The sequence below is a fragment of the Monodelphis domestica genome, chromosome 1, assembly GCF_027887165.1.
Source record: "Monodelphis domestica isolate mMonDom1 chromosome 1, mMonDom1.pri, whole genome shotgun sequence".
Taxonomy (NCBI): domain Eukaryota; kingdom Metazoa; phylum Chordata; class Mammalia; order Didelphimorphia; family Didelphidae; genus Monodelphis; species Monodelphis domestica.
The window spans coordinates 386,364,083-386,387,523 of record NC_077227.1 but is presented as its reverse complement, the minus strand read 5'-3'; the positions used below and the strand labels follow the sequence as shown (position 1 = coordinate 386,387,523).

The following is a 23,441-nucleotide window of genomic DNA, read 5'->3' as shown; positions in this document are numbered from 1 at the left end:
CATGGATGTTCTATCTGTGTTTGGTTACTCAGATAATTGCCTTTTGCATACGAATCTTCAAGGAAGGAAGTCAGGAGTATACCTATCACTCTCCAACTGATAAATGGCTCATTCTTAGGTTAGTTCAAGCTAGAATTATGCCTGTCCCTACTCAGATATTAAGGTTTAGAATTACAGATTGTGTAGTATCATTAAAGTGTTAGATAGTGGGCCTCTGGAAACCAAAGGAGTCAGACACACTACAATTATAGCCAAGATGGGAAAAAGAAACCTAATCTGGATCTCCTAGTTTAAAAGGGTATATGAAACTTCAGACCAGATATGCCTTGGAGGAACTAGGAATCAGAAACAAGTGTAAATAACATACAACTAAAGCATTTCCCTAGGGCTGAATGAAATGGAGCTGAGAGAAATTAAACTTCAGTGGAAAGGATAGTTATTCCAGTTTTGCTTTTGAAACAAGAAATAAGACGATATCTAAGTGTTGTTTCTTTTCAACTTTTGCAATTCTATTTTTGTTTCTCCTTAAAACAATTTCTGCAGTTGCCTCAAAATTCACTAAAACATTTCACAGGGGGAGGAGCAAAGATGGTGGAGAAGGGACAAGGACTTTCCTGATCTCTCACAAATTACCCTACCAATGGTTGGTGTATAATGCCTCAAAATGAATTCTGGAACAGCAGAACCCACAAAAGGACAGGGTGAAATAATTTTTCTACTCAAGACAATGTAGAAGGTTGGCATAAAAAGTTTGTTACACTAGGGTGGGAGTAGAACACAGACCAGGATGCCAAGGCAGATCCTACCAATCAAGCCAGCACAGGCCTTGGAGGCAACTTGAATGGACATCAATAGCTTCCATAGTCCTCAGCCTACAGATGATAAAACAGGCCAGAAGATTGATCAGAAGAAAATTGCAGAGGTGTTTTTACTGGTTCTAGTTGCAGAACTTTGTTACCTCTCCATACATGGATCTAGGTTGTAGTCCTGGGCTGCAGTCCCTGGGCATGTTCCCAGGGTGAGGAGTGCACATCAGCTCTTGAAGCCCCAGGGGAGCAGGAGATACTACTAGTTACAGTTCAGGGTGGAAAAAAAAGCTTGCCATAACTTTCAGAAATTACTATCAGTCAGGAGAGTGTTAAATACACCTCTCCTTAGATTATACCACCTTGGAAGAACTGAAAACTCATAGATGTCAAGGGCTAACTCTGAAAGCAGCTATGCAAAGAAAATGAAGCTTTGGAACAGCACCCCCTTCATCACAACAGAGCTCAACTTCAACAATTTGTTAAAGATAGAAGTCAAGGAAATGGCTAGTAAAATGAGAAAACAACAACAAAAAAAGAAACTCAGCATGCTTAAGTTGGTGACAGAGAAGACTAAAATGCAAATTCATAAGAGGACAACTAAGTCAATACTGCTGCATCCAAAACGTCAAAGGAAAACGTGAATTGGTCTCAAACCCATAAAGAATTTCTGGAGGAGCTGACAAAGGATTTTTAAAATTAAATAAGATAAGCAGAAGTAAAATTGGGAAAAGAAATGAGAGTGATGCAGGAAAATCTTGAAAAAGGAGTCAAAGACTTGGTAGAAAAGGGATAAAAAGATCAAGAAAAAGAACCTTAGAAAACAGAATAGTTCATTTGGTAAAAGAGACTTAGATATTATTGGAGGCTATGTGTATATAACCCAGAACTTGGGTAATGTTGGGGTAGCAAAATGGAATAGCAAAAAGAATCTTGAACCACTGATATGGACGAGACCTGGCCTCTCTGAGAGGAAATTTCCTCCTTTGCATCATGCCAGGATTATATTAGAGGTTTTCCAAAGTCCTTTCAGCTGTGACATTCTATGATCCTACAAACTCTATTTGCTAATAAATGGTTGGAAAAAATTCAGAAGCAAAAATATTTTCCTCCTGAAGTCATGGTTAACAAGAGAAAATTGTATTCTTGCATTTGAGATAAAAAAATTGTAAGAATACTATGGGCAAGTCTGGCTAGACAAATGGTTAAAAAAATAAAATCTGGAAGTATTAGAGGCTGCATGTGTGACATAAATTAGGAACATGGTACAGTAACTAAAAATGTTAAAATATCCTTTAGTTGCATTGAGAAAAGTATAGTGTTCAGAAAAAAGGGAAGTGGCAATTTAGACTATATGTGGACTATTACATTTAGTTCTGGATATAATATTCTAGAGTAGATATTGAAAAGCCATATTGTCTCAAGAGGAGGACAACTATGTCGAGGCAGGAATTTGAAAACTTGCTGCAGGAAGAGTGGTTTAAAGAACTAAAGATAGACATATAGAAAGCTTAGGAATTATAGAATTACTGTATTCAAAGGGTTACTTTATGGAACATCAAGGATATCAAAGATTAATGGGGAAAATAATAAAAAGGCAAATTTTAACTTTTTTAATGGGAGAATTTACCAACAATCAGAGATACACAAATAAAGGAATGAATTACATAGTTAGGTACTATTTCACATCTTTGGAAATCTCTATCCAAAAGTTGCAGAAGACCATTTTTTGAGGGTATTATGAAAGTTTCCTTTTCATCTACTATATATAGTAGTCTCTCAGTGATCGAGAATGACTATTGTCTTTGTACAGTTTCATCTATGGTGTACCCTCATGTGGCTTTAGAGTCCAAAGGCTGAGGCACAGAGTTTGTGGCACATGGGGCCTGGGACGCCAGTTGTTACGGGAGGTGCAGTTGTGGCCTGGTGTCGGTGTTCACGTGCAGCGGCAAGACGTCGATGTCGCTCATCTTCAAAGGTGGTGGCGGCATGGTTAATGTGGGTTCGCCAGCTGCTTCTGTCAGAGGCAGCGAGTTCTAGTTGCCTTGGTGTAATGCCAGCCCACTTCAAGTTTGACTTTAGCTGATCCTTGAATCTTTTCTTTGGTCGACCTTGTTTCCTGAGTCCAGCTGACAGTTCACCATAGAATACCTGTCTTGGTATTCGCTGTGGGTCCATGCGAATGACGTGTCCAGACCATTGTAGCTGGGTTTTGAGGACCAGGACTTCGATGCTGGTGGAGTTGGCTCTGTCGAGGCCTTCCTGGTTGGTGATTTGGTCCTGCCATCGAATCCTCATGATTGACCGGAGAGAGCGTTGGTGGAATTGCTCCAGCTGTCTCATGTGCTTCCTGTACAGTGTCCATGTCTCACAACCGTACAGGAGCGAGCTGAGGACCACTGCGTTGTACACTTTGAGCTTCGTCGCAGTGCTTATACCTCTGTGTTGGAGGACTTTGCAGCGCAGCCGCCCGAGTACCTGGCTGGCCTTTTGGATCCTGGCATTAATCTCATGGTCTAGGGACCCGTCGTTGGCAATAGTGCTGCCCAGGTACTTGAAAGTGTTGACGTTAGAAAGCTGAGTGCTGTCGACTGTAATGCACGGCTGGTTCGTTGGCCTCCCTGGTGCAGGTTGGAACAGCACCTCTGTTTTGCTGAGGCTGATAGTCAGGCCAAACAGTTTTTTTTGTGGTGGAGAACCTGTCCACAATGGTTTGGAGATGATTTTCTTGGTGGGCCATGAGAGCACAGTCATCTGCAAAGAGAGCTTCCAGGATGAGTCTCTCTGTTGTCTTTGTTTTTGCAGACAGGTGGCAAAGATCAAATAGTGAGCCATCCAGTCGGTATTTGATGTAGACGCCCAGGTCTAGATCCATCACAGCATGTCGTAATAATTGGGTGAAAAATAGGTTGAATAGTACGGGAGCGAGGACACAGCCTTGTTTCACGCCATTGGAGATGTTGAAGCGATCAGAAGTCTCTCCACCAGATAGGACTTCCCCTGTCATGTCGACATGAAAGAGCTGGATCAGTTTGACAAATTTTGCTGGGCAACCGAGCTTGCTAAGGATCACCCGCAATGTGTCCCTGTTCACTGTGTCAAACACCTTTGTCAGGTCTATGAAGACAATGTAGAGACTCAGGTTCTGCTCAAGGCATTTTTCCTGCATTTGCCTCACCGTGAAGACCATGTCAACGGTGCTGCGATCTGGTCGGAAGCCACATTGTGATTCAGGCAGGTTCTGCTCTGAAACAGATGACAGGAGTCTGTTGAGTATAACACGGGTGAGGATCTTTCCAGCAGTGGAGAGTAGTGAGATGCCTCTGTAGTTGTCACAGGCTGCTCGTGAGCCTTTGTTCTTGTATAGGGCTACGATGGAGGCATCTCTGAGTTCTGGGGCATGTCTTCCTCTTCCCATATGCTGGTCAGCACTATGTGGAATGCCTGGAGCACCTTTCCATTTAAGGCCTTGTACACCTCGGTTGGGATCCCGTCTTTACCGGGTGCCTTGCCTGCACTCATTTGTTTGATGGCTTTTTGGACTTCCTCTATTGAAGGAGGGACATCAAGTTGTTCAATGGAGCGGTTTTGGGGGATCTGGTCAAGGGCGCTTTGGTTGACTGAAGAGGGTCGGTTGAGAAGCTGACTGAAGTGTTCTTTCCACCTGTTGCTGATGCCTTTTTTATCTTTTATGAGAGTGTCACCGTCAGAGGATAGCAAGGGAGTGGTGGTGGGTTTTGATGGCCCATAGACAGTCTTGAGGGCACTGAAAAATTGTTTGTAGTTTTTCGTATCAGCAAAGAGCTGGATTTCTTCTGCCTTTTTTTTCCCACCATCGGTCTTGCATCTTCCTGATCTCACACTGCGCCGTGGCTTGGAGAGACTTGAATCTGTCCTTTTTAGGAGTAGAGTTTGGGTTATTTTGCCACTCCATAAAGGCTTTGTTCTTCTTGCTCAATAGGTCTTCAATAGCAGTGTTGTTCATTTACTACTTGGACTTAATTCCTTCTGTGCATCCTTTACCTAGGTGAATAAAGGATAGTTTATAGAATGCTGGACCTGGTGTCAGGAAGACCTCAAATCAAGCCTCAGATAGTTGCTAGTTATGTGACCATTGACAAGTCATTTAACCTCTATTTTACTCAATTTCCTCATCTGCAAATTGGAGATAATGATAGTACTTACTTCCCAAGGTTGTCATGGGTTCAAAATGATATTATAATTGTAAGATGCTTATGATATTGGCTAGTATATAGTAAGTGCCATTTAAATGTTAACTAACATGATGATCATCATTATTATTCTAACTATGGGTTTCTATGGAATTATAGACTTAGGACCAATATACAGATTCTGGTTTTGTAGTTATGACTTTGACTAAATTGTTCCAGACCTTTAAGGTCCTGATTTCTAAAATTATACGTTCTTCAAATTAGTAATGTTCTTCAAATGAAAAGGAAAATATTACTCATATATGTATTTTAAACTTTTTTTGAAGGAATTTTGCAAAGACTTTGCAAACAATGTGACAAATGGAATACTCCCTTGTACACGAGAAAATGAACCTGTCCGAGGTCCTGATGGAAAGATTCATGGAAATAAGTGTGCTTATTGTGCAGAATTCTTGTGAGTATAGAAATTGTTATTTAAGACAACTCAAAATATGAATAGAGAGACAAAGTATTTCTAGATTTGTGCTTCCCCACCAGTCTTCCATACTTCCTCAGGCTTTAAAACTACTTCCACCAATGTTTCTTACTCTGACATCACTAAGTATTCTTCAGTCTAAACACTCCTGGTTTAGCAACTGATCCCCTTAAAACATAGCGTAGAATTATGTTTTCTGGACACTTCAGGTTGCCAATGTCTTTTGTATACACTTGACACCTAAGCTCTCTTTTTCATTCTCCTTATTCTTGATCTTGGTTATTTCTTGATCCTAGATCCTTGCCTTTGAGTCTCACAATTTTTCTGATGGGCCATAGGAATCTATGTAGCCTGAAGTTATAATTAAAAAAAAAAGCAGGATTGTATCACTCTAGAATTACAGTCCTGAGAAGTAGGAAACTAGGATTTTTGGCTCAGTTTTCCAGAGAAAGAAGCTGAATCTTCCAGAAGTTAAGTGACTCATCCAAAGTCATTTAGAAAGCCTATGCCAGAGCTAGAACTTGCTTTCCTGGACCAGGTTCTTGGCTTCTTGATTGAAGAATTACTAAGTTGAACCACTTCATTTTTATAAATGTGAAGCTGACCCAGAGAGAGAAAATTATAAGTTACTTAGGAATGAGTAACAGATCTAAGACCAAAAGCCACATCTTCAATAAACCCACTGTCTTTCAATAAAATGTTACTCAGAAAGGTAGTGGGATTGATTATGGTTTTTCTCTGGTGGTCTGACTTGTTGGGTTATATGGAACAAGAAAACATCTGGCTTACAAGATTTTCCACTCCAGTCATGATAATGATCAGAGCAGTGGCTGACTAGTTCTAGACTCTCACGTATTCTAGCTGTAAAGATTCCATGTGTGAAACCTCATTTCTTTGCACTTGACTTAGCATTGAAGAAAGAGCCTGAGGTAAATTTAATCAATCATAGCTCTATCCATTTCCTACCACTTTTCTCTTTTTGCAACCTAGGCATATTTTCATTCTCTAGGTTTCATATTCCTTATTTATAAAATGAGTAAGTTGAAATAGAAGATGCTCAAGATTTCTTAGAGATTTTCTAAATTGAATGCTAATTTTGGAAGACTCAAGATGCAGAATTGGGTTTATTAGAAGCAAGAACTTTGAGCAGAGACTGGGGAGAAATCCTGTAATGGGAGTTCCGCTCACATACTAGATGCTCTCTGGGACCTTTTAATTTTGAGATTCTATAATTCAATGATTCTTTGAATCTAAAAACAGATTGCTTATAGGAGAATATAGTCATAGAATAATAGAATTAGAAAGAAGATTAAAATAGAGGATTGGTTTTACTTCAACAGACATTTCTTTTGTGCTTTATTCCAAGCACTGGACTAGGTGCTGAGGATACAGAGAAAAAATGAATTATTTTTGCCCACAAAGCATTCTTAGAACATAGAAAGTTTGATCTTGAATGGTTCTTAGAAAGTAGATGATTTATTTCTTTATTTTATGGAGAAGGAGACTAAGGGCTAGATTCATGAACTCAGAGAACAAAAGAAAATGCCACTGAAGTAAATAACTAATAAATTAAGCCATAATTTGAGGTCACTTCTAACTGAACAAATCTCATGCTATAGATTGGATTCACTCTCTTCCAAATGAGAAGTTGTCTCAGGCTCAGAGAAAAAGGGCCCTAGAACTTGAGTTTTGATTTCCTTTTTTTTCTGTGAAATAGTAGAATACATGTTTAAAGTTCAAATTATTTTGCTTCTTACATGTGGCTCTCCATCTCTTATTTCTGTGCTTTGGTTCTGGTTTTCTTCCACTACTGACATGCATTTCCTCCTTACCACCACTTCATGATTTCTGAATAGTCCAAGGATTCTACATCAATTTCTAGAGCCTTACTTCAGCCTTTCTGTTACCTTCAACTGTTAGTGCTGTCCCTCCCTCCCTATCTTGTAATCTACTGACTTTATACATTTTGGCATACATTTTTCTCCATATACTTCTATATGCATAGGCTCTTTCCTTGAGGGTAAGATAAAAAACACAGTAAGAGTTCAATAAATGTTTGTTGATCAGTTAAAAAGTTCTGGTACCTAATCTTATACTCTGTTCTCTAGCAAAAAACAATATGATGAGGAAAAAAAGAAAGCCGATGAAGGTCTTAGGATGTCTGAAGAGAAGAATAAAGTTAAAAGAGAAACAGAGGTGAGGTTCAAATTGTATACATGCCATAAATGCAGAGGCAGGTCAAGAAATAAATGGCAGAGCCAAAGTTACTTCTTTGACCTGCCTCTGCTTTTACTATTTGTGTGACCTTGACTTTCTGGGCCTCAGATTCTTTGTTTGTAAGAAGTGGGAGGGGGCTACCTTGTAGCTAAAGTCTCATTTGGATGACAATCTATGATCCCATGACTTATGGGACCTTGGGCATGTCACTTCTCTTTTCTTGGCCCAAGTTTCTTCATCATTTAAATAGATATAATAATCACTGCCCTCCCTCCCTTCCAGGGAGGTAGAGAATGAATGTGAAAATTCTTGTAACTAACACACTAGGAAAATGCTATCTGAATTTAAAGTGTGGTATTGATTGTTAAGATCTATAGTAATGACACTTCTTAGCTGTGTGACCTTGGCCCAGTCACAACTACAAATGCCTAACTCTTATCACTCTTCTGCCTTGGAACCTATACTTTGTATCTATTCTAAGACAAGATAAAGATTAAAAAAAATACTTGTAATGCCTGTCTGAGCATTGTTTTAAAATTGAGGTATTAATTATTTAATAATGATAAAGATTAAATTCTAGAAATGCTTTCCAGCTCAATAATAAAAAAAAAAACAATAATAATAGCTTAAGTTTATATAGGGCTAACTATGTGCTAAGTATGAAGTACTTTATAATTATCATCTCATTTGATCCTTACCACAACCCTGAGAGGTAGAACCTATTTTGATCCCATTTTACAAATGAGGAACTGAGGCAAATAGAGGTTAAGGTACTTGTCTAGTGACACGCAGCTAGTAAGGTTCTGAATCTGGATTTGAACTCAGGTCTTCTAATTCCAGGCCCAGAGTTATCCTTTTTAAATTTTCCCACCAAAGCTGTATGGGGTAGGGACAAGAAACATTGCTTGCAGAGAAGGAAAGTAAGGGTCTGAGAAAGCAGAAATGACTTGCCAAGGATTGCGTGGCTAAATAAGTGGGAGATTCTATATTTACGCACCAAAGCCTACTGTCTTTCAGTTTATAGCTTTTTCCATTAAACAATCCAAGTAATAATTTATTTTAATTTATTTATTTATTCAGCTATTTTCAGCCATTCATTAATTTATTTATTCATCTATTTATGTCTATTTATTTTATTTAAAACTATGTTCCTGATACTTAACTAGAAAAAATCATACAGATTTTCTCACATATAGAAGGATACTTTTAATCATTTCATCCTCCTTCAGTTTTCCCCCATTTGACAAACATTTTTCAAGCACATGCTGTTTACAGAACCCTATTCAGGGCAATTAGTGGTGATAACAGCTGTAAATGAGAATCTCTGTCTTAAAGGAGGCTAAAGTCTATTGGAGATACAAGGGATAAGTATGGGTCATTGTAATCCACAGTAATTCACAATAAGTGCATCAGGGAGGTTGAAACAAAGCTGCTAAATTGGATTTCATGGGAAAGGAATTGCTGACTAGAGATATTAGAGAATTCGGTTTTTTGTTTTTTTTTTTTTTTGAAAATTTAATTAGCCAATTTAGAACTGGGAATTCTTCTTGAATAAAGTAGAATTTCATTTGAGCTTTCAGGCATGGAGGGTTGGAATGCATGAGGGAAAGAGGCAGAGTAGGTCATGCTGGAGCTTGGGAATAATGTGAGTACAGAGTCAGAATATTTCAGGGTATATTGTCTTAGGAAATGCTGCCAGCTTTGACTGTAGCACAGAATTTGTGATAATAACATAAGATTGTACAGCAGGGGACCATTAGATTTTGAAGGACCTTGAATGTCAAGCAGAGCAGTTGATACTTTATTTGGGAAGGAATAGAGAATCCTATATGATTTTAGTGGAGAAATGTTACAAATATCTAAGGGAAAAGAGTATGGGGAGGCTTACAGAAAACTTGATTTTCCTTAATTGGTCTTCTCGCCAATGGTTAGTGCTTTAGAGATGCCTGTTCAGGAAACTGAATGCCAAGTATGTTTCCCTTTTATAGGCAATTTGCAAAGAATTCCATGATATGCTAAAGGACGGCAATCTCTTCTGCACCAAGGAGCAGGACCCTGTCCGAGGCTTTGATGGGAAGCATTATGGGAACAAGTGCTACATGTGTGAAGCTTTCTTGTGAGTATGAAGAAGGGCAGCATGAATTATACTGTAGCTTCTCTTGGGGACAGAGTCCCTTTTTGTAAGACAGCTTATTATTCCCATTCTCTTATTTCTCATTTCCCTAGCATTATTCTCTGCCAGAAGAAAGCAACTCCCTACCCAATGGATTGATTTTGCTCGTAAACATATTTTAGGATCTGAAACTATAGGTTGTACTTTAGTTCTGTTGCAGAATAGGACTCTGGACTATCATTCCAAGAATCTTAGGATCTAAGCTGTTCAGACCTTTTGTCCTTTTTTCTTATTTATATTGAGAGCTTTGGTTTTTATGTTATTTTTATTTTCATAGATAGCCTTCTCCCCTTATTAATGGGGTTAAAAAATAGAAAGAGATCAAAGTTTGTAAGTAAAATCAATCAGTATCTCAGCTGAGACTGACAATACTAGAGTCGTAGCTCCCACCTTTACAAACAAGGGAGTGAAGCACATTTTCTAGACTTCAGGACCAAGCTTCTTTGTTTATCAAATGAAAATAGCTTTCTTTTTTGTTGTTGTTGTTCTTTCCATTTGTATCATTAGAGTAATTAAAGTGGTTTACATCCTCACTCAACTTCTTTAAAGGTCCCTAAAAAACGGGACACACACACACACACACACACACACACACACACACATTGTACTGCAGGGTGTATAATTCATTTTTCTTTTTGTCTAATAGGGAGTCAGAACTGTGCTGATGCAGGTGTTATATGTAGTTAGGCTTTGGACTCATAGGTTCCCGTTCCCACTGGGATCATTGGTCCCAAAACCATTTCTCAGTCTTTCCTAGCCATCATTTTTTTCTCTCCAAAGCCCCATGTTCCCACAGCATGGGGCTGAACACCCAGATTCTGCAGGATTACCCACTGACAGAATGCAGACTATCCACTGACTCAAGTGCTTTACCATTTGGGAGTAAACAGAAACTCTGGGTCCTGAATTCCATCCATACCTCAGTCTTTAGACCTCTGGTATACTTAGTATACAAAGTCTCTCTGAGCCTTACACCTTGATGCATTCACATAGAAACCTGCATGAGTTCAAATCTTGTATTAATGTTCACAGTGCATATGACCCCTCAAAGTTCATACCAAAGATACATATATGTTTGAAGTTCATACAATGGGGAAATTCTTCATACTCACAGAGACAGAGCTACAGACTCTATTGAATTCCTTCCTGAAAACTGTCCCCATACGTAGTTTAACCACTTGGACTTAAAAGGCTATGCTCAGGGAATAGTCTTGTTGCCAATCCTATAGTTCTGAGGAGGAAGGAGTTAAAATGATTGACAATGTCAACAAGCAATTGAAGGCTATTTTCTTAATCATTCCTTATAGATATCAAATGCCAACTCCAGTATTTGATGGTATTCTCAGAACCAGAAAAATTTGAAAACACAGATTCTTAGGACTGAGGTTTAGATGAAATTGTCATCTTTCAGGAGGTCATAGTCTTACACTCTTTAGTTCCTCAGAACCTTAGAGCCTTTTCCTTCTTAGACTCTTATAGACTTAGATCTTTAGTTTTTATGACTTTTAAAATTTTAAAAGTTCACTCAGAGTCTTAGATTCTCGCAATTTTAGCATCTCTATACCTCAGCATCTAAAAGGTAGAAATAAATTGGCCTAGCTTGGAAACATGGTGGCAATCTCCTATACTCCAACTTTAACAGGGAGTCATTCACCGTCTTCTTAGATGCTTCTACGAATAGATAGGAAACTGAGGATTCCCAAATATTTTTTGAATTGAAAAATGTTATTTAATTAATTTATTTAGAATATTTTTCCATGGTTACAGGATTTATGGTCATTCCCTCAGCTCCTCCCCTGCAAACCCTGGAAATGAGGGGAACATTACACTGGATTTTACATGTTTCATTGATCAAAATCTATTTCCATATTATTGATGATTGCACCAGGCTGATCATTTAGAGTCTACATCCTAAATCATATCGTCATCAAACCATTTGTTCAAACAGTTGTTTTTCTTCTTTGTTTCTTTTCACACAGTTCTTTGAGGATTCATAAATTAGGTGGCAGAACAGAGCTCATTCCAGGCTGGCATTTATTTGTTCTTAATTTTGTAAAGTATATTAAATAAATTCAGTCATTTGATTCTATCCATATAAGATACATACTACTATTACCCCAATTTTACAAATAAAAAAACTAGCACATGATGATTAAGTGACTAATTTGTGCAGTCACACAACCAGTAAGAGTCTGATGTGGGATTCAGGATCAGGTCTTTCTTACTCAAGTTCCTTCATGAACTTTGCAATCTAGCTGCTGTAACTAAGACTATGACAATATTTTACTCCTGTTGCATTTTGATACACTACGTTGGGGGACTTTCCCCAGATTGTAGATGGCTTTTGCTGCAACAATGATTTAGGAAAAAGTTGATGCACAATAGATTCTTATTGGAGACTTATTATTGAAAGGTCCCATTGATCTTCCTCCTGTGAAAGGAAGGCTGACAAGCAAAGTTGAGGAGGGAGAAAAGATAATATTCATATTCCTAATAGAGTTTTCTTTCTTTTTTTTCTCCTACAGCAAAGCAGAAGCCGAAGAAAAGAAAAAAAATGAAAGATTAAGACCTAAGAGAGAATCAGCAACTCTCGCCTCAATCACAGTGAGTGACTGAACAAATATCCAGTTAGTCCTCCCTAGGCTATGACTCCTTGTCTTATTGGAGGTCAAAGTGCCAGGCACTTTCAGATCACAGTTTTACCTGAATATTTGGGAACATGTATTCATACATGACCACAATGTCACAGGATTTGGAACCAAAAAGGACCTTGATAATCATCTAATTTAAAGCTCTAGCTTTATACATGAAGAAACAGAGGCTAAGGGAGAAGAAGAGTCTTACCCAATTCCCCACAATTCATTTACACAGGATTCAGACAAGACACACTTCTTTTTTAAAAATTACTTGAAAAAGACAACTTCTTATTAAATAGAATTAACAGATAGAAAAGGAAGTAAGAGAGGTAAGAGATACTATTATCCCCACTTCATAAAAGAAGAAATTGAGACAGAGTTTAAGTGGCTTGTCTAGTGTCAGACAGCTGATAAGTGTCTGAGTCTGTTTTTGAACTCACAATTTCCTGACTTCAAGTCTATCATTATCATTTGCAGTTTTCTAACCAACATTTACTAGTTTGTATTATAAATATTATTTACTGAGGGAAAAAAAGTAAGTGTCTCATGTAGGAGAAGTCACTTTCCACATGGCTAACTAAGTGGCAGATTCTGGATTAAAGGACCCAGGCATCCTGGCTTTTAGTCCATTTCTGATACACATTAATGTAGGACATAATTCATTCAAATTCATTTATGTATTAACTTTTTCCCATTCATTCATTTATTAATCATTAATTTAACTTTATTTATCTTGCTCTCTTTTATCTATAGCTGTCTTTGGGAGTTTTTTTTTGTATGTTTTTATTAATAGAAAAAAAAGCCATTAAATTTTCCAAGTGGTAGAAGGGCCATTTTAAACTCTCTTTTCCTTATTAATCTTGTAGTTCCAGTATATCTGGCAATCATTTATTGACCATTTATCAAAAACAGAGCCTTTTAATGTGCAATTTGAGGTGATATTAAATAAGGATCTGTCTTAATAGAGTTTACAATCTGAGAAGTAGAATATATATATACTGGTGCAAAAAAAATGTCTAGCAGTTCTCTAGAAAATATTTAGAGGCATTACAAGACATAAGTATGGGCCACTTTAATCCACAGTAAATTTTCATGATAATTACAGTAGAAAGAATAAAACAAAGTTACTATATAAGGTCTCAGGGGAAGAAGATTCCTGACTAAGGATATTGGGGAATTCTTCTTGGATAAGAGGAATTTCATCTGAGCTTTCAGGGATGGAGAAGTAGGAATTCATGAGGGAAGGAGACAGAGTAGGGCATACTGGAGTATAGGAATCATGTTTGCATAGAGGTAAATTATTTCAGGGCATATGGTCTTAGCAAATTCAGCTTTGGCAGCAAAACAGAGTATGTGATAATAACATGAAGTTGGACGGGAAGGGCACAGGGAGGTTCATTAGATTGTGTAAATTCTTGAATGCCAACCATAGAAGTTGAAACGTTTCTTGGGTGGCAACACAGAAGTGTAGGTTTATGAGCAAAGATGTTACCAATGCCTGAGGGGAAGGAGCATGGGAAGCTTGAGGAAAACTCTTATATTCCTTAATTAGTCGTCCATTTAACAGTGAATGCCTTAGAATGTAATTCACATAAAGAATAAAAAGGAAAGGGAATGCCTGTTCTTTGTTTTCTTTAATAGGCAATATGCAATGAATTCCGTGACATGCTAAGGAATGGCACACTCTTCTGCACCAGGGAACATGATCCTATCCAAGGCTTAGATGGGAAGCGTTATGGGAATAAATGCTCCATGTGTCAAGACTTCTTGTGAGTATGAAGAGGGCCAGCATGATCTCTGCTTTGAGTTCTCTGAAGCTGACTCCCTTTGTAGAAGACAACTCATTCTCATTCTCTCATTTCTCATTTCCCTACTCATTTCTCATTGCCCCTTTCTCCTCTGCCAGGGAAAAGAAAGTCATTCACAGAATTGGTTGATTTTTCTTCATAACCAAATATAGGGATCGAAATTGCTGGCTCTGCTTTGGTGTGACTACTGTTTCATGATCTTAGAACCATAGATACTCAGATCTGTTGTTTCTGCTTCTCATCTGTATTAATAGCTTTTGTTTTTATGTCATTTACATTTTAACTTATAGCCTCCTATCCTTGTAGCTTACTGGCTCATCTATTGTCATTGGGAATAAAACTAGAAGGAGAGAAAAGCAGTTCAGTAAAGCCAAACAATACATCAACTGAGACAGACAATATATGCAGTAATCTAGAGTCATAGACCCCACCTCTACAAAGAAGAGAGACAAGTAGATGTTCTAGACTCCAAGACAGAGCTACTTTATCATTCAAATTACAATAGCATTTAAGGTTTTTCTTTTCCTTTTCTTTCCATTTGTATTCTTGAAATAATTAAGTGTATTTCTCTAGTATCTGTTCCCTTCATTTTAGATCCATAGGGTTACTGAAGAGCAAGAACTTTCTTCATACCCAGCATACCCCACTCAACCCCACTCAACCCCAAACCACATAGACCTTCCCAGTCCCCCCCCCCGAGCACACACCCACACTCATTACTCTTCACTCACATTTTTTGATGTCTATAGGTCTCTTTTTTTCCTTCTAATGCAGAATTATTGTGGTGATTCAGGTGTTTTATCTTGTCAGGCTTTGGACTCATAGATTCCTATTCACATAGAGATCATTGGTCCCAGACCTCTTTCTCAGTCATTCCAGTCTGTATAGCAATCTAGAGCCTCAAGAGCCATCTTTTTTCTCTCCGAAGCCCCATGTTCCCACAGCATGGGCATCTCAAAACCCAGATTCTGCAGGATGACCCACTGACAGAATGCAGAGTATCCACTGACTCAAGTGCTTTACCATTTGGGAGTAAACAGAAACTCTGGGTCCTGAGTCCATCCATACCTCAGTCTTTAGTCTTCTTCTTCTTTTTTTTTAAACCCTTACCTTCCTTCTTGGAGTCAATACTGTGTATTGTGCTTCTTCTTAGATGCTTCTTAGGATAGGAACCTGATGATTCATAAATGTAATTTGAATTTTAAAATGTTATTTAATTAATTCATTTAGAATATTTTTCCATGGTTACAGGATTGATATTCTTTCCCTCTGTTCCTCCCCTGCCAACCCTGGAAAAGACGGGAAATTACACTGGGCTTTAAATGTGTCTTTGATCAAGACCTGTTTCCATATTATTGATATTTGCACTAGGGTGATCTTTTTAGAGTCTACATTCCCAATCATATATTCAACAACCCATGTGTTCAAGCAGTTGATTTTCATCTGTGTTTCTACTCCCCTAGTTCTTGGAGGATTCCTAAATTAGGTGGCAGAACAGAGCTCATTGGAAGCTGGCAGTTATGTAATGTTTAATTTTTTTGAAGCACATTTAAAAAATTCAGTCATTTGATCCTTATAATATCCCTATAAAGCAAGTACTATTATTATCCCAATATTATCCCAAATATTTTATGAGTGAAAAAACTAGAACAAGATGATTAAGTGACTAATTTTGCAGACTCACACAGTCAATAAGTGTCTGATGTGAGATTTACTCTCAGATCTTTCTGATCAAAATTCTATACTCCATGAACTTTGCTACCTAGCTATTGTAACTATGAATATCACAAAATTTGACTCCTGATGCATTTGGATACATTACCTAGAGACAAGGTGGCTGTCAACAGACTCTAGATGGCTTTTGCTAGAGCAATGATTGATTGCAAAAGTTGTTGCACAGTATATTCTTATTGGATACTTATTACTGAAAGGCCCCATTAGTGTTCCTCCTGAGGAAGAGGGCTGACAAGAAAAGTTGAGGAGGGAGAAAAGATAGTATTCATATTCCTAATAGAGTTTTCTTTCTTTTTTTCTCCTACAGCAAAGCAGAAGTTGAAGAAAAGAAAAAAAATGAAAGATTAAGACCTAAGAGAGAACCAGCAACTCTTGCCTCAATCACAGTGAGTGACTGAACAAGTATCCAGTTAGTCCTCCCTAGGCTATGATTCCTTGTCATCTTGGAGGTCAAAGTGCCAGGCACTTTCAGATCACAGTTTTACCTGAATATTTGGGAACATGTATTCATACATGACCACAATGTAACAGGATTTGGAACCAAAAAGGACCTTGATAATCATCTAATTTAAAGGTCTAGCTTTATACATGAAGAAACAGAGGCTAAGGGAGAAGAAGGGTCCCACCGGATTCCCTACAATACATTTACACAAGATTCAGAGAAGACACAATTCAAATTCAAGTCCTCTGTTGTCAGATTCACGAACTATTGCTACAATACCTTTTGATAATTTGGAGTGCTAGTCAAATTCCATCACACATCTTACACAACCATCATGGGCACTGGGTTAGGGATCTCTAAACCTCAGGCCTCCAGGCTTCCAGGTTTTCGTTTTGCGTTGGTTTCAGTGGCCTTATATCGACTTTTGAAATCACTACTTAAATGGCACCTCTTCTGTGAAGCCTTCCTAAGCCATGGCCCCAAAGAGAACATTTTTCCAGTCCAGATGACCCTCTCCTGATTGCCAGATCCATGCGAATTCTAGCACAATCACACAGGCTTGAACTCCTGTAGTTCTAGCAGCATTGCATGAGGTGTAGGTGGTCCCAGATACATCCCCACAGTTAGGCAGGAAGACCCTTTGATTTTCTATTAAAATATTTGGGCAATACCTCTTCCACCCCCTGTAGCAGAGTCCAAGTTTCGTATTAAAATAATAGTCATGAAAAAAGGTGGGAAAATGAGGAAAAACCTAAGGAGGAATTTTATCACAAAACCTTACTATGTTGACTGAGAAGATCAAAACACAAAAGCAATTGAGAGCAGAATCAAAATGTCCACAAAGGTAATGCAAAATTGTATCAGGATGAAAAAGAACTCCTTGAGAAGCTAAAAAAGAATTTTAAAAATAAATAAAAGCAGATCAATTTGAAAAAGAGATTATTATGCTGTAAGAGAATCATTGCAAAAAGTGTCATCAACTTGGGAAAGAAAACACAAATGGAAGAAAACATAAAATATTGCACTGAAAAAGACAACTCCTTATAAAATAGAATGAAGAGATAGAAAACAAAGTCAGAAAGATAGGAGATAGGACTATCTCCACTTCATAAAAGAAGAAATTGAGACAGAGCTCAAGTGGCTTTTCTAGTGTCAGACAGCTGATAAGGGTCTGAATCTGTTTTTGAACTCACAATTTCCTGACTTCAGGTCTATCATTATCATTTGTAATTTTCTAACCAACATTTACTAGTCTGAATTATAAGTATTGCTTAAAGAGGAAAAAAAAGTAAGTGTCTCATGAAGGAGTAGTCACTTTCCACATGGCTAACTAAGTGGCAGATTATGGATTGAAGGACCCAGGCATCCTGGCTTTTAGTCCATTTCTGATACACATTAATGTAGGACATAATTAATTCAAATTTATTCATGTATTTACTCATTTCCATTCATTTATTAACCATTCCTTAATATATTTATTTAACTTGCTATTATCTATCTGAAGATTTCTTTTTCTTTCTTTGTTTTTTGGTATGTTTTTTATTAATAGAAAAAGCCATTAAATTTTCCAGGTGGTAGGTAGGGCCTAAAAGTCTCTCTCTTTTCCTGAAGAATTCTCCAATTCCAGTATATTTGGCAAACATTTATTGAGCATATGTCATTTATACAGCCCTTTTCTGTCCAATTTGAGGTGATATTAGATAAGAATCTGTCTTAATGGAGTTTACAATCAGAGAAAAAGATTATATCAAGTGATGTAAAAAATGTCTATCAGTTCTAGAAAAAGAGTTTAGAGGCATTATAAGACATCAGTATGGGCCACCTTAATCCACATAAAACTTTCATGATAAGTACAGTAGAGAGAGTAAAAAAAGTTACTCTATTAGGTTTCAGGGGAAGAGGATTCCTGACTAAGGATATTGGGGAATTCTTCTTGGATAGAAGGAATTTCATTTGACCTTTCAGGGATAGAGAAGTAGGAATTCATGAGGGAAGGAGACTGAGTAGGGCTTATTGGAGTGTGAGAATAATGTGAGCATAAAGGCAGAATATTTCAGGGCATAGTCTTAGGAAATGCAGGTTTGGCGGCAACACAGAGTGTTTGGTAATAACATAACTTTGGACAGGAAAGGCACAGGAAGGTGCATTGGATTGTGTAGGTTCTTGAATGCCAAACATAGAATTTGAAACTACTTGGGTGGCAACACAGAACTGTAGAAGGTTTTTGAGCAGAGATGTTACCTGAGGAGAAGTACCACATGGAAGCTTGAGGACAATTCTGATTTTTCCTTAACTGGCCATCTATTGAACAGTGAATGCCTTAGAACTGTTTGCTCTGAATGTCCTTCACCTGAAGATGAAAAGGAAAGTAAATACAAGTTGTCTGCTTTCCTTTAATAGGAAATATGTAATGAATTCCGAGACATGCTGAGGAATGGCACACTCTTCTGCACCAGGGAACATGACCCTATCCTAGGGTTAGATGGGAAGCGATATGGGAATAAATGCTCCATGTGTCAAGACTTCTTGTGAGTATGAAGAGGGCCAGCATGATCTCTGCTTTGGGTTCCTTGGGGTTGCGTCTCTTTGTAGAAGAAAACTCATTCTCATTCTCAAATTTCTCATTTCCCCTTTCTCATCTGCCAGGGAAAAGTAAGTCATTCACAGAATTGGTTGATTTTTCTTCATAATCAAATTTAGGGATCTGAAATTGCTGCCTCTGCTGTGGTGTGAATACTATTCCATGATCTTAGAACTATAGATACTCAGATCTGTTGTTTCTGCTTCTCATCTGTATTGATAGCTTTTGTTTTTATGTCATTTACATTTTAACTTATAGCCTCCTATCCTTGTAGCTTACTGGCTCATCCATTGTCATTGGGAATAAAAGTAGAAGGAGAGAAAAGCAGTTCAGTAAAGCCAAACAATACATCAACTGAGACAGACAGTATATGCAGTAATCTAGAGTCATAGTCCCCACCTCTACAAAGAAGAGAGGCAAGTAGATGTTCTAGACTCCAAGACAGAGTTACTTTATCATTCAAATTACAATAGTATTCAAGGGTTTTGTTTTCCTTTTCTTTCCAATTGTATTCTTGAAGTAATTGAGTGTACTTCACTAGTATCTGTTCCCTTCACTTGAGATCCATAGGGTTACTGAAGAGCAAGACCTTTCTTCATACCCAGCATACACCACTCAACCCCAAAACACATAGACCTTCCCACTTCCCCCCAGCCACAGCCACACTCACTACACTTCTCTAATAATTTTTAATGTCTATAGGTCTCTTTTTTCCTTCTAATGCAGAATTATTATGGTGATTCAGGTGTTTTAGCTGTTCAGGCTTTGGACTAATAGGTTCCCATTCCCATTGAGATCATTGGTCCGAGACCTATTTCTCAGTCATTCCAGTCTCTATATCAATCTAGAGCCTCCAGAGCCATCTTTTTTTCTCTCCAAAGCCCCATGTTCCCACAGCATGGAGCTCAACATCCAGATTCTGCAGGATCATCACTGACAGAATACAGACTATCCACTGACTCAAGTGCTTTACCATTAGTAAACAGAAACTCTGGGTCCTGAGTCCATCCATACCTCAGTCTTTAGTCTTCTAGTATACTTAGTGCATAAATTCACTCTGAGCTTTACACAAGAGACCACACCTCAATGCATTCACATAGAAAACTGCATGAATTCAAATTTTGTATTAGGGTTCACAATGCTTATGACCCCTCAAAGTTCATACCAAAGATACATACTTGTTTGAGGTACTACTATTAGGAAATTCTTCATACTCACGGAGACAGAGCTACAAACTCTATTGAATTCTTCCTGAAAACTGTCCCCAGACCTAGTTTAACCACTTGGACTTGAAAATGTTATGCTCAGGGAATAGTCTTGGTGGCTTTCCTATAGTTCAGAGGAGGGAGAAGTTAGAGTGATTGACCACCTCAACAAATACTTGAAGGCTGTTTTCCTCTTAGTTACTGAAAGCCAACTCCAGGATTTGATGGTATCAGAATTTGAAAATTCTGAAAACACAGATTCATAGGACTGAAGATTAAATTAAATGGTCCTCTCTCAGGAGGTCATACTATTAGACTCCTTAAATTCTCAGAACCTTAGAGCCTTTCCTTCCTATACTCTTATAGACTTAGATCTTTAGTCTTTATTACTTTTAAAATTTAAAAAGTTTACTCATAGTCTTAGATTCATGGGATTTTAGCATCCCTATACCTCAGCATCTAAGAGGTAGAAGTGATTTGGCCAATCCTGGCCTCATGGTGGCAATCTCTTATACTCCATTTTTAACAGGGAGTCATTCAGCTTATTCTTAGTTGCTTCTAGGGATAGGAAACTGAGGATTCCCAAATATTTTTTGAATTGAAAAATGTTATTTAATTAATTCATTTAGAATATTTTTCCATGGTTACAGGATTCATATTCTTTCCCTCTGCTCCTCCCCTGCCAACCCTGAAAAAGAAGGGCAATTACACTGGGTTTTACATGTGTCATTGATCAAGACCTGTTTCCATATTATTGATATTTGCACTAGGGTGATCTTTTAGAGTCTATATCCCCATTCATATTCTCATTGACCCATGTGTTCAAGCAGTTGATTTTCTTCTGAGTTTCTACTGCCCCAGTTCTTGGAGGATTCCTAAATTAGGTGGCAGAACAGAGCTCATTGTAGGCTGGCAGTTATGTAATGTTTAATTTTTTTAAACACATTTTAAAAATTCAGTCATTTTATCCTTATAATATCCCTATAAAGCAAGTACTATTATTATCCCAATATTATCCCAATTATTTTACAGATGAAAAAACTAGAACAAGATGATTAAGTCCCAAATTTTTCAGTCACACAGCCAGTAAATGTCTGATGTGATATTTACTCTCAGATCTTTCTGATCAAAATTCTATACTCCATGTACATTGATACCTAGCTGCTATAACTATGACTTTCACAAAATTTGATTCCTCTTGCAATTGGATGCATTACATGGGGACGAGGTGGCTTTTACCAGATTCTAGATGACTTTTGCTAGAGCAATGATTTATGGAAAAAGTTGTTGCACAGTAGATTCTTATTACTGAAAGTTCCCAATGGTGTTACTCCTGAGGAAGGAGGGCTGACAAGCAAAGTTGAGGAGGGAGAAAAGATAGTATTCATATTCCTAATAGAGTTTTCTTTCTTTTTTTTTTCTCTAACAGCAAAGCAGAAGCCGAAGAAAAGAAAAGAAATGAAAGATTAAGACCTAAGAGAGAACCAGCAACTCTTGCCTCAATCACAGTGAGTGACTGAACAAATATCCAGTTAGTCCTCCCTAGGCTATGATTCCTCGTCATCTTGGAAGTCAAAGTGCCAGGCACTTTCAGATCACAGGTTTACCTGATTATTTGGGAACATGTATTCATACATGGCCACAATGTCACAGGATTTGAAACAATAAAGGACCTTGATAATCATCTAATTTAAAGCTCTAGCTTTTTACATGAAGAAACAGAGGCTCAGGGAGAAGAATTCCCCACAATTCATTTACACAGGATTCAGAGAAGACACAGTTTAAATTCAAGTCCTCTGTTGTCAGATTCATGAAGTATTGCTACAATACCTTTTTTATAAATTTGAATGCTAGCCAAATTCTATCACAAATCTTACACAACCATCATGGACACTGGAGGAGTAATCTCTAACCCTCAAGCCTCCAGGATTCCAGGCTTTCCTTTTGCATTGGTTTCATTGACCTTATATCTACTTTTGAAATCCCTGCTCAAATGGCACATCTTCTGTGAAGCCTTCCTAAGCCATAGCCCCAAAGAGATCATCCTTCCTGTTCAGGGGAGCCCCTCCTGGTTGCCAAGTCCATGTGAATTCTGGCACAATCACACAGTCTTGAACTCCTGTAGTTCCATCAGCACTGCATGAGGTGCAGATAGTCCCTGATACCTCCCCACAGGCAGCCAGGAAGACCCTTTGTTTCTCTATTAAAATATTTGGGCAATACCTCTTCCAACCCCTGGAGCAGAGTCCATGTTTTGTATTAAAATAATAGTCATGAAGAAAGGTGGGGAAATGAGCAAAATCCTAAAGAGGAATCTTATCACAAAAACTTACTATGTTGACTGAAAAAATCAAAACACAAGGCAATTGAGGACAGAGTAGAAATGTCCAGAAAGAAAAATGCCAAATTCTATTAGGCACAAAACTCTTGGAGAAACTAAAAACAATTTTTAAAATAAACAGTAGAAGAACAATTTGGAAAAGAAATTATTGTGCTGCAAGAGAATCATTGCAAAAAGTGTCATCAGCTTAGGAAAGAAAACACAAATGGAAAAAAACATATACACTATTCCACTGAAAAAACAACTCCTTATGAAATGAAATTAACAGATAGAAAAGGAAGTAAGAGAGGTAAGAGATACTATTAACCCAACTTCATATGGGAAGAAATTGAGATAGAGTTTAAGTGACTTGTCTAGTGTCACACAACTGTTAAGGGTCTGCATCTGTTTTTGAACTCAATTTTCCTCATGTCAGGTCTATCATTATCATTTGTAATTTTCTAACCAATATTTACTAGTCTGTATTATAAATATTACTTACTGTAGAAAAACTGGAATGTATCTCATGAAGGAGAAGGCAGGTTCCTTTCTAAGATCACATGGCTAACTAAGTGGCAGATTCTCAACTAGACATTCTGGCTTTTAGTCCATTTCTGATACACTAATGTAGGATATAATTTAATCAAATTTCCTTATGTATTTACTTACTTCCTTTCATTCATTTATTATTTATTCCATTATCTATTTATATATCTTGCTATCATCTATCTGTAGCTTTCTATTTTTTTTGGTATGCTTTTATTAATAGAAAAAGCCATTAAATTTTCCAGGTGGTAGGTAGGGCCTAAAAGTCTCTCTCTTTTCCTGATGAATTCTCTAGTTGCAGTATATTTGGCAAACATTTATTGAGC

General features: G+C 37.7%; 1 protein-coding gene across 3 annotated transcripts in view; it reads left to right on the top strand.

The window, feature by feature from the left end:
• The window catches only part of SPINK5 (serine peptidase inhibitor Kazal type 5), a 92,065-nt gene that overhangs the window by 16,605 nt on the left and 52,019 nt on the right, over positions 1–23,441 (top strand). For all 3 annotated transcript variants that reach the window (XM_056811624.1, XM_056811623.1, XM_016428362.2), the window contains exons 5-12: positions 5,305–5,432; positions 7,562–7,649; positions 9,659–9,786; positions 12,369–12,447; positions 14,121–14,248; positions 16,329–16,407; positions 18,864–18,991; positions 21,679–21,757. In XM_056811624.1, the coding sequence (XP_056667602.1) occupies positions 5,305–5,432; positions 7,562–7,649; positions 9,659–9,786; positions 12,369–12,447; positions 14,121–14,248; positions 16,329–16,407; positions 18,864–18,991; positions 21,679–21,757 (837 nt within the window). The remainder of the gene's footprint in view (positions 1–5,304; positions 5,433–7,561; positions 7,650–9,658; positions 9,787–12,368; positions 12,448–14,120; positions 14,249–16,328; positions 16,408–18,863; positions 18,992–21,678; positions 21,758–23,441) is intronic.